The 12,269-nt window shown below is 36.1% G+C and overlaps 1 protein-coding gene across 6 annotated transcripts in view; it reads right to left on the minus strand.

Moving 5' to 3' along the window:
* The window catches only part of inpp4b (inositol polyphosphate-4-phosphatase type II B), a 163,354-nt gene that overhangs the window by 77,435 nt on the left and 73,650 nt on the right, over positions 1 to 12,269 (minus strand). For all 6 annotated transcript variants that reach the window (XM_079421363.1, XM_079421359.1, XM_079421361.1 and 3 more), the window contains one exon: positions 9,354 to 9,501. In XM_079421363.1, the coding sequence (XP_079277489.1) occupies positions 9,354 to 9,501 (148 nt within the window). The remainder of the gene's footprint in view (positions 1 to 9,353; positions 9,502 to 12,269) is intronic.

Below are 12,269 nucleotides of genomic sequence, written 5' to 3' on the forward strand. Positions count from 1 at the left end.
TAATTAGAAACATGTTAAAACAAGCAGGGAAAATGTTCAAATGCTCTCAACATTTAGAATGTTTTAACATCAGTCATGCTAAAACATGCTAAACCATGTTCTACAAATTTTAGCAATGTGTAACCCTAACCCTCATGTGTTAAAACATACTAAAACATGTTAAAACATAGTAGGATCATGGTAACAACTTGCTAAAACATGCTGAAATGTGCTAACAACATGTAAACATGTTAGTACTGTTAAAACATGGTAGAAACATGTTGGAACAAACAAAAAATGTTAACAATGTGTTAAAACATGCTAGAAACATGGTAAAGTGTCTTAGCAATGTGCTAAAATACTGTATGCAAATGCTAGTAATGTGTAAAAATGTTATCAACATGGTAACAATTGCCAAAATATGCTAGAAACATGCTAGCAATCTTAAAATATGCTGGAAAAATGCTAGTAACATGTTAACAACTTGCTACCCTAATGAAAATTATCCATGGTTTTACTACAAAAAAACAAAAAAAACATGGTTACTATGGTTAAACCATGGTAATCACAAATTAACCAAGGTTTTGCTACACTAAACATAGTTTAACCATGGTATTTGTAGTAAAACTGTGGTTATGCAAATGGTAATCAATACGCCAAAAAAAAAAAAAACATGTTTACTACACACAATAAATTACTACAATAAAATCATGATTAGCATGGTTTCGTAAGGGTATGCTGGAACACTACAAAACATGTTAGCAATGTGCTAAAACATGCTAAGGACATTTTAAAACATTGGTAGTATGCTAGCAACTTATTAAAACATGTTAGCAATGTGCTAAAATAATGCTAGCAACACTTACTTTCTCTGAGTAAAACTTTCAAAATTCAAGCTTTTAAAGTTATTTTAAACTTTCAGACAAGTGTATCTTTAAACTTTACTCATCTAGTTATTATTACTGTTCCTGTTTAACATCCAAAAGCCTGAGAGCACTAGTGGATTTCTACTCTGCATTCATAATGCTCATTTTTGCTGTAATGAAAGCAGCACTGGAGCAGACTTGATCAAAACCTGACGATCATGATTTGAGATGTAGAGCATCTCGAGCTTCAATGCAAGCAAGAACATCTGAATTACTGGCATATTTTACTCTGAACATTTTTTGCTGTTGTGACTATAAGCCTTCTATGAAAACATGTGAAACTTGTGATCTGCGAGTTCACGGGGAAGTCGTGGCCTAATGGTTAGAGAGTCAGACTTGTAATCCAAAGGTTCGAGTCTCGGGCCGGCAGGGATTGTAGGTGGGGGGAGTGAATGTCCAGCGCTCTCTCCACCCTCAAAACCAGATAAAACTTCTCCCACACCCAAAAGGGGAGTTCTTCTTCTCTTTACTTTCGGTGCCCTGGAGACACACATATCACCTTGGAAATCTTGCAGCTCCCCTTTCGGGGGGAGTCCGAGCTTCTGGCAGTTTTAAGTCCAGTAACTTTGACGATTCACTTCGGACCAGTCAACCCATGGCTGGAATGACGAAGCTTTCACTCCAAAGGAATGCATCAGGAATCTACGCATTATACATGCAGCAGGACACTTTACTCAGCATCAACAAAACCAATATGCAAGTAAGCGCTTGTTAACTATTTATATGCGCTTCTAGGCTTCGACCCCTTTTTAATTAAGGTGATGTGATTCTTTGATGGTTCTAACAGGTTGTGTTTAGCTGATGTGTAAATCCTGCCATTATGCTCTCTCTTGCAGGCGAGCGTGCTCTCTCTCTCTCCATGCCTTCCTTCCGTTGGCATCTATGTTTAATGTGTGTATGCTTGTGTCTAGTTCAATGTTACATGTTCCCCTGTAGTGTAGTTTAATAAACATCCATATGTATTCACGCTTGGTTGTCTGTGTCTGCGGCTCACAGAAGGTCACTTTAACATTCCCGTTTCGTTACATGCTCCATGAGCGATGTATTAGTGAGGAAATAATTTTTCGTGACCAGAGAAATTATTTTCATTACAGTCAATAGACGATTAAAACTGTCCGTACTGCAGACGAACAAATCATTTTATTGTACTGTTAATGCTACAGTTAATTCCTGAAGATGAATATATATTTGATAACAACCCGTTATGATTAATTATGTTAATCTCACTTTGAGCTAATTTGCTACACAGAAGCACAAAACGAGCCTTTTTTTGCTGCTTATTTTCAATAAATGTGTTTTAAGTTCTGAATGTCATAGTACATTTTCTAAAACCAAGAAACCAGTGAATTCCTTTAAATCTGTATATGCAGGGATTAAAAGCCACAAAAGTCCAATTTTGCTTACATTGGGCCTTTGAAAAGGGATCACAGAGTATTTCTGTCCCCTGGAGCAATTCAGCAGGTGAAATTCACTCATTCAGTCTCATTCAACAGCATTTATGCATAGACTTTCTCTTTCCGTGTCACGCTGGGAGGCTCTGTTGCTTGACTTACTGTGTGTTGTGTCGTTATGTTGTCATGTGAGGTCTGCAGCAATTTGCTGCGTAACACTATGGTAGATTTAAATGCGTTATCTCTCCATGCAGACTGACAGAGCCAAGTCTCATTAATAAAAGACTCAGGAATCTTTAATTGTGGGGGGCATTTCCAAAGGGAACAATGATTCATTTAAATTCATGTAAATTCAAAGTCTCTGTGATACTTTAATAATAATTTCAGAAATGTGATTAGCATCTTCAAAAGGAGCCAAAGGTGACAAGAGCTGCAGAAATGAATGAAATGAGCAGAACAGAGCGATTATTGTTTCCATTGAAAGGTAAGAGCAGTGGGGGTTTTTTCTTAATTCAGCATCTTATTCTCTACATTTTAAAGTCAAAGTATGTCGTTTCTGTGCCACTAACACCACTAAACTGAAAATGATTAATGTTCATTTTTCAATACATGAACATCTACACACCATAAAAAAAGAAAAAAAAAGAAAGAAAAGAAAAGTTGAGCCAACTTAAAATTTTAAGGCAACCAGCTTTTTGCAGATTTTTGAGTTCTCCCGACTTATTTTTGTAGGAGATTCTCAACTTTTTGTTGTATAAACTTAAAACATCAAGTTGAGAAAACTCAAAAATCTGCTGAAGCTGGTTGCCTAAAAATTTTAAGTTGGCTCAACTTTTTTTTTTTTTTTTTTACAGTGCAGTATGTGCACAATTACATTAAGTAATATTCATAAAAAGAAAACCGTTCAGGAAGGATGCATTAAATTAATAAAAACTGACAATAGATAGATTTATAATATTACAAAATATTTCCATTTCAAATACAGTAAATGCAGTTGTTTTGAACTTTATATTCATTAAAGAATATGAAGCAGCAAGACTGTTTTCAACACTGATAATAATCAGAATTGTTGGAACACCACTGGTTAAGACTAGATCTCAGTTTACATTTTTATAAGAAATTCCTTTTTTATACAACACATAAGAATATACAGTGAGGAATGTAAGTCAATGGGGTCCAAACATGAAGACTGGACCCCACTGACTTTCATTGTATAGACACAAAAAAATGTTGCACAGAAGGAAAAAAATAAAGGTTTGAAAAGACATTTTTTCAATTTTCACTTTTATATGAACTTAAAGAACTGATGTCTGAAGTGCATGTGGACTAAGAGATGTGTTCAAAGGTCAAATTTGAACAGGACCATTACGGGTCCAAATTACTGCAGATTTCTGCTTCATCCACCAGTCAGTCTGTTTCAAAAGACACAGAGGCCTTCAGATTGATCTATTCCGGTCTCGTTCTCATTGTCAAACAATGGTTATCTAAGGAAAATAGGCGAAAAGAAATTGTTATTACTTCATGCCGAGCCAGAGCTGTTAAAAGTCTGAGAAGATCTTGTGCCGAAGTTGTCGAGCCACTTAAAAAAGCATCATATCTACCATCTTGTTTTGTTCAAAAGCTCCGACTTGAATTGTAATGTCGCTTTATCAGAATGTGCTTTGGGTAGAGCGGCGGTGATAATAAAAAAGAGATTTGTAGCGGAAAGAACGCATGTGGAGAGGAAGCGGAGGAAACTTCTGTTTCATATTTTAGTGGGGTTTGGGTGGAAGAAAGGCACAGTGATAAAGAGCAGAGCTGAAACAATAGATCAAGGCGTGCTACTGGAGTTAAAAACACAATCGTTTGGCAGACGAGAAACGAGAGCGCTGGAATTATGTCCAGATGTCGGTACGGTGTGCTGTCGAGGAACGACCACTCTGAAGCCTTCATTTCATGGTGCGTTACGGCCGTCATTCGCTTTAAATCACCGGAGGCTTTGTGTCTGCCGTCAATTCCAGAAATGTGACAGGAATAGTAATTAAGAAAAGGGAAACAGTAATACACTGATGAAGAAACTACAAAATGCACTGACCTCCGAGTTAATCAACGCAAATACATCGCAAAACACGATTTGGAGAGTTGCATGACAAATTATGTGACAAAAATGTCCATAATGCTCACTCTTTCTGTCCAAAATACCAGTTTCTACTGCCAAAACCTGTGTACAGACCTTCAACGTCAAAGTATGATTATGAAGAAGAATTGAGTCTCGTTGCAATCCTTCAGCTAATATAATCACAACAACACTGGTATATAAAGCACGGGGAATGAAAGTTATCCGCTGGCGTTTGCATTCATCTCAATGACAGTTTCTCATCCCCGCTGGACGTGCGCAACCCGCATGATGCATCTTTTAAATGTAAAAGTCATGTGACTAATCACTGCGTAGCCACAGGAAAATGACATCATCACAACCCCGAACACACACAACCCCCAACTGAGACAACAAAGACAGCAGACAGGGGAAAAATACGCCAATTTTATGCAAAATAATAAAAAAATGAATACATATCGAGCACTTGCATCATATAATAAAATAAATATTTGCTATTTTAATTTCTTCCAAGACAGCAGACGGAGGAAAAAATAAGGCAATTTACGAAGAATTAATAAATAAATATATAACAAAGCAAAATAATAAAACAATTAATGCATTGCATCATATAATAAAATTAAAAATTTGATATTTTATTTCTTTAAAGACAGCAGACAGGGAAAAAAGAAGTCAATGCCAAGCTTTCGGACACTGGCAAGACATCTATTATAATATATAATGAAAATTGCTTTTTTTTTTCAAAGACAGCAGACATGGAATAAATAAGTAAAATAATAAAGACAAAAAATGTATTAATTAATTAGTATATACTGGGCACTTGTGTCATAAAATTAAACGTTTGCTATTTTACTTCTTTAAAAACGGAAAATATGCCAATGCCATGCTTTGTTTAAAAAGACGGGGAAAATTTCATGCTTTGAAAAGTCTTACAATAAATAAATTATTAAATATCTGACACTAGCAAAACATCTATTATATAATATAATGAAATAATTCTATTAATGCTGTTTATTTTAACTTCAGACAGGAAAAAATAAGCTAATTTCATTCTCTGAAAAGACTTACCATAAATAAATACATTCTGGACACTGGCAAAACATAATTAAATTGCATGCTTTGTCTTACAAAAAATGTAAATCAAAAATTATTTTATATAATTAATTTTATACATAAGTAAATATCAGACACTAGCGAAACACCTATTATAATAAAATCTCTATTTTATTTCTCAAATGCAAGGTAGTTTTGAATAGCCGGACTTTTCGAATGGAGAAAGACTATTTTTGATCCTAAAATTGTTTAGTTATGATAGAGTCCAGCAGGGGGCTACATGGACATAACTACTTTAAACTTGACCCCTTGGTTTCCAAAGGCTGACTTCTGGAGAGTCAACGTGATAAACCCATTTCACTTTCAATATCGAATGTAATATCAGGTTAAACAGATACTTAGGAACACAAGCATAGGCCAGGACCTCGATATACGCATAAAAAACTAACTGGGTTGCAGAAATAGAAAATAAATTAGTCTAGCTATGTCAATTCAGAGGTGAAGAGCTTATTTGTTTTTCAAAAACTGTGAAGACATGAAAATTCAGATTTTTTTTTTTAATAAGTTGCACGCGAAAGAAAAGCTGGAATGTGTATAACGCAAGAAAATAGGTTGAAGTTGGATGTCATGCTGACTTGTGAAGGACACATGCAGTGAACGACAGTGAATTTCCGTTGACGTCAGTCCAATGAAAGCGACAGAAAAGCAAGGACAATTCATAACAAACAAACACTAGCATCTGACAGTTGCTGAAGATAATGTGAGTTTCACCGGTGTTGTGGGTGGATGAGAGTCACAAGAGTAACAGTGCTGCTTAGCAAACACCGCTAATGATAAAACATCAGCCTCGCGCTGCATTCGATTCCTTCCTTTTTTCCAAACACAGTGAGACATGATATCTATTTTCTTTGAACCGTATGCAATTGTGGTTAAACCAGAGCCAACAAAAGCATCTGAAACGTCCATAAAGGTGAACGCGGCGCCCGGGGCTGATAATTAGATGTCTAGGGATAGAAATGGCTGCTTGAGTTACCTGTCTGTAGCGGGAGAGCAGGTGTTGAGGCCAAATAGCCTCGCTGAATAATGCACACATGATGATAATTGCTTAGCAGGGTCTGATCTATGGGAGCTCCAGTCTGGGAATGTGTGTCTCGCCAAGTTAATGATCTCAGATTCTTCAATGGCCAAACACACTCTCGACCTGGACCGGCTTACAGTGATTCGCTGCAGATGAAAACGTGCCTATGCTAATACCTGTCGACTTTGGGAAGTTGCCGCTGATAATGGTGCATGCTGAAAAACAGAAACTCTGGGGAAAGAGCCGGAGCTGTAAACAAAGAGCAAATTAAGCCGAGAGATTGTTCAGCTTGTTGCTCTGTGGTGAGAAACAAGACCACAAATTGTTTACTAAGTTTTCATCTAGCTTTTAGTGCAAGGATTGGACAAAATCCTGAATTTAAGAACAGACTCCATTCAGTTTACAAGTGTGATATTTGAACTAAATTGCCCTCAATGACAGTATGTGGAATTTATTCAATTACAATTCAAAGAAATTCCACACAGTCCCACAGACGCTTTGGTAAAAAATGCAGAATATATTGTACATATTCTGATTAGACATATTTCACTAAAAGTCCAATGCTTAAAAATATATAAAACATAGCCAACAGTTTTTCACATTTTATAGTGCCATAAAGAACTATAAAATATCCACAATTTTTCAATTAAAAATATCAAAATATTACATTATATTATTGAAAATATTTATATAATATATACAATACAATATATTTTTAAATGTATTATATTTAATAATTGTAATGTGTAAATTAAAATATAAACATTATATAGTAACATTAATACAAAACTATAAAAAATAAATGTATAATTATTTATTAATTATTAAATATTTTGCAGATGAATACAATTAATAATACAAATATTAGACAAATAGAAAATGAAAACACACACATTTGTGTTGATGATCATTGTGTATGTGATTATTAAATGCAATATATGCTTACATATCATTTACATTTAATTAAAAAAAATATGTTAATCACACATTAAATATGATAAAATTGCACATATGTAATATAATTATTAAATACAAAAACTGTAGATATGAATATATAAAAATATAAATATAAAAACACATAAAATATCTGCTTTTTCCACAAAAAAGATACATGTATAAATTTTTATAATTAAATATATAATATAAACAATAATAGAACACATTCCAAAATGTAGATTACTGCTACATAAAATAACAACATATATTTTTTTTTTATCAAAATTTGTTTAATAATAAGATATAAGGTACTGATATAAGGTGTTGATGATCATTGTGTATATATAGTACATTTTTAATTCTGCATCCTGTTTGCTAACTTCCGGATTTGTAATGCCATATAAATCTGAATCCGATGAAACGTAGGAGTGCACGAGCATCAACACTCGAGCTGTGGTGGTCATGCCACATTCATCCATCAGAGAGCCCAAAACATCTCCTGTTGCAGCATCTGTAAACATGTCCACTTTCTTCTTCCACAGGTTTTCACGGAGCTGTGATCACACCTTCATCTGACTGAAACGCACAGGAACTGAGCAGTGCGCTTTCTTTAAAAACATCTATGCGTTGTGTTGGAGTGCACTGTAGACTGCTGTGCTTTAGAAAGCTGAAGCTTTCTCGCGTCGCGCCCTTGTTCTTTTCACCTCACGCTTCCACGCGGCTCCATTCTCTTCTAACGCTCAGGTTACAGCTCTTCCACAATGAGATGGAGGGAAGAGAGAATGCAAAGGTAAAATGAAAGGAAAGCAGGAGAGAGGGAGGTGGTTGAGTTTCCGAGAGAGAGGACAGGCACTCTCCTTTGAAGTGTTAAACATCCTTGAATAATTTAGTGCAAGCTAAGTATAGCTCTAAAACCATTTCCATCTCTGAAATAAACCCTCGTTCCGCAAGCGCTCTGCATCTCGCTCAAACCACCTTTTGTGTCGCATTCGTTCTAGCAAACAATTCCAGCTTCGCTCAACCTACACTTGAACCTGTTCTCTAGGAGCAGGAATCACCAGGGATCTTACCACACAATGCAGTCACCATACTTCAGCAGCAGGACATTCGTATGATGTTCACTGCAGATTTCAGATCACAATATAATAGACTTTTAACAGACAGATTCTCCTCCAGATCTGGATACTAAATCGTATGGCTGGGCGATATATATATATATATATATAAAGTGTATCACTGTTTACACAAAAATATGAAGCAGCACAACTGTTTTCAATATAGTAATGTTTCTTGAGCATCAAATCAGCATATTAGACTGATTTCTGAAGGATCATGTGACACTGAAGACTGGAGTAATGAAGCTGAAAATTCAGCTTTGATTACAGGAATAAATTACATTTATATATTCACATAGAAAACGTTATTTTACTTTGTAATAATATTTTACAACATTACTGTTTTTGAACATATTTTGATCAAATAAATGCAGCCTTAGTGAGCAGAAGACACTTCTTTCAAAAATACTGCATTGTAATGTTATTTAAGAATATTTCAGTTATATATATATATATATATATAACAGAAAAATATGATACTTTGCTAAAAGGATCCACCACATGAATAAAAAAAAAAAAATCTAGTTTTCATTATATTGATTTCACAGTTTAACAACAGAGTAACACAACACTGTATTGACCTGCTGTCATGTTTACAGTGAAGGTGGCTCTTCACAGCATATACTGCACTAAATATCCACAGCAGAAGTTTATACAGTAGGCAAATTAACTCTGATATTACACCCACAACTCATTACTTTCTGTGCCGCTTTAACAATCTCATCTGCTTCACTACTTCCTCCTGTCCTGCTTGCCCTGATGGCTCTGAAAGGCTCTTACCTGCAGGTGTCCTCTTGAATGTAAAGGGCGATGAGCTGCTTCGGGACGCTGAAGGACAGCGTACACTCTGCCATCTGCTCCCGAACCAACATCCATTTACTGTCCACTGTCTGAAACCTGTACACCTTACACACTGCGTTCTTAAACACTGATGGAGAGAGAGAGAGAAAGAGAGAGAGACATTAAGTAGACATACTGTACAGTAAGTGATCATTTAGGCAAAGTACTGTGAATAACGGCAGCCTGCTCCTTCCACAAAGCTACTGACTTCAGAAGACTAGAAGACAAGTTATATGGACCATTTTATGGTGTTTTTTGTTGTCTGACAGATGTTTATACTATATCCTAGCATTTAAAAAGTGCCTTCTACTTTCCACAGCGCTATTTAAACTGCTTTAAGAGCTGCTAACTAAGTCCTGTGAAGAGAGGTGGAGGGAAAGTGGTTCTGGAGAGTGCAGAACACGTTTAATGCTCTTATCAGAAGTGAGGTGGCAGCAGGAGAAGTTATTTCTTCTATGGCATGAAATCTTGCTTCTCGTCAACGCTTGGCAATACAGGCGAGTCAACGGAGCAGGACCTGAGGGGAAATCTGTAGGTCTCAACCAAGCGTTTACTTTTCCTCATTATAGAGTTGTTTAAATAATGGACCGTTTCACCATTCTTGTTCTTTGTGGTGGCAGCATGAGATTCTTATTAAATACACAGGAAAAAAATCTACTGTAACTCTTTAGGAGCTTAAACATGGGGCTTTGAAACATAATGTGGGTATATACAGTATACAGTGGAGAAGTCTGACTAACATAAACACAAAGGCTCAAAAAAGAAATTAAATTAGCTTAAAATTAAAAGTAGCTAGATTTGTTGTATTGGCCCTGTATGTAACAATCAATTAGAAATTTACATTATAATTCTATATCTATATCTATCTGTCTGTCTGTCTGTCGCATTTATGATATATGAAAATGAACATTTAGACCTATTAAATTTAGTGGAAATCTTCGGACATTAATTATAACACTTTAAGAAAAAACAGGACACTCCAAAATACTAAAAGACATCATGCTCATTTATAATGAAAATGTTGTATTAAAACAATTTTCTCAAGTGGCCTCAGACATTTGAACCCCACTGCAAAAAAAAAAAAATAAATTATAATTCATGACCACCAAAACATTGTGTTACGTGTCCTTAATGTGTCCAGAAAGTACAGACAGGTGGTTGGCTGAGGATGTGGAGTAAAGACAGAAACAGATGGACGCGTGACCTCCAGAGGAGGAGAAGCAGACTCAAACTCCCTCATCCAGTGCCGAGTTCATCACAGAAGAGGATTAACCTCTGACTCCGCCCTCCCGTCTGCCCTCTACTCCGACAGCCAATCGAATCGCAGCGTCTCTGCCTGCTCAAGCTCTTAGGGAAATGACTGTGCGTTGAGTTCGTGTTGAAGCACAGGGGTCGGAGTGACGAGGACAAATTTCATTAGTCACTCTTACTGAAGCAGCAGAGACTAACATATTTTGACAAGCAGCAGCGTGACTAAAACAACAGCCGCAATGACATTCAATACGGTTACAGATACGTCAACAAATAAACACTGCGAAACATCAGATACGAAGATAACACCCTGGACTTCTAGAGATATTCGTCTGCCGTTCCCAACTTCCCCTCCATCCATCACATCACAGCAGCTCATAAATAAAGAAATGACCTTCTACAGAGTTTGCTTCTGAGGGAACTTTTCTCATCCGGAGACTTCGGGTCTATTCACTCACCAATAATGTGCCAAAACAGACACATCCCAACTCTCTTCTCCTCCTTGTGCAAAGCAAATTGACACAGACTAAATTGAAATGGCATAAAAACTAGCGTATTCCCCCAATACTGTTTAATCTGCTACGTTACCTGAGGTAATTAAGGTAATGAGCTGCACTTCACACCGCTACTGGCTGTTATTTATCCTCAGCAATCACACTGTTCACTGGGACGACAATCAAACACTGCCGGATGCACTTCATAATCTTAACAATACGGATGGGATCACACCGAATTCAACAATTCTGCTTCTGACTCTACTCAACCATTCCATTACTGATTATTTCATTGCTCAACCAATACACTAAACAAACATGCTAAATTAAAACTACACTATTTCTGATTACATATTTAGTCTGAAGTACCATTTATTCCAACAGAACTTCCCTAGAATAGGAAATTGGGCCTGAAAACATGGAGTCAACAATGCTCATTTTAAAAAAAACAAGGTGCTTTAAATGTTGATTGTCCACCACGGAAGGTCATATGAGATGTTTTATTTACTATTGTTTTCATAATGTCGTTTCATAAAGGTGTTATTTTCTAGGAATAAACACAGAAGGAAATAATTTGTGATCTCTGATGAATAGAGAGGTCAAAAGAACAGCTTTTATTTAAATAAAGTCACATTTTTTATCAATTTAATAAAGCGAATGCAGTTCAAATGGTGTCATAACCAACTGTAACCAGATTGCATTATAAAACGCTTCATAATGAGCGAGCATGTTTGCTCGGGCGCCCTGCTTTCCAGAGAAAAAGCATCATGCATCATCTCTAGAGTTTCAGCAGAGATCACAAACTGCTCAAATTCACCAAGGCACAAAAGCCTGTGAACAAAAGTCAAAGAACTCAATATGAACTTGTGAATTTCTCATCAGATTCTCCGGAGCCTGAATGATCTGAAGTGATATGCACTTTCATTTATAGCTCTATAGTTTGACTTTAGCTCAACAACTGTCTCATTTGTATTTCTTCTAAAGAATTGTAAAAAAAAAGAGGCACCCCTGAGCAATCAAGAATACAGGAAATTACATCACATGTATCAGTGAATTCTGCATGGCTGCAGAGCAGGAGAACTAGAGTTGGCTGGTTAGCGTGACCCAGTTA

This window comes from Barbus barbus (genome assembly GCF_936440315.1).
Source record: "Barbus barbus genome assembly, chromosome: 7".
In the NCBI taxonomy this organism is placed as follows: Eukaryota; Metazoa; Chordata; class Actinopteri; order Cypriniformes; family Cyprinidae; genus Barbus; species Barbus barbus.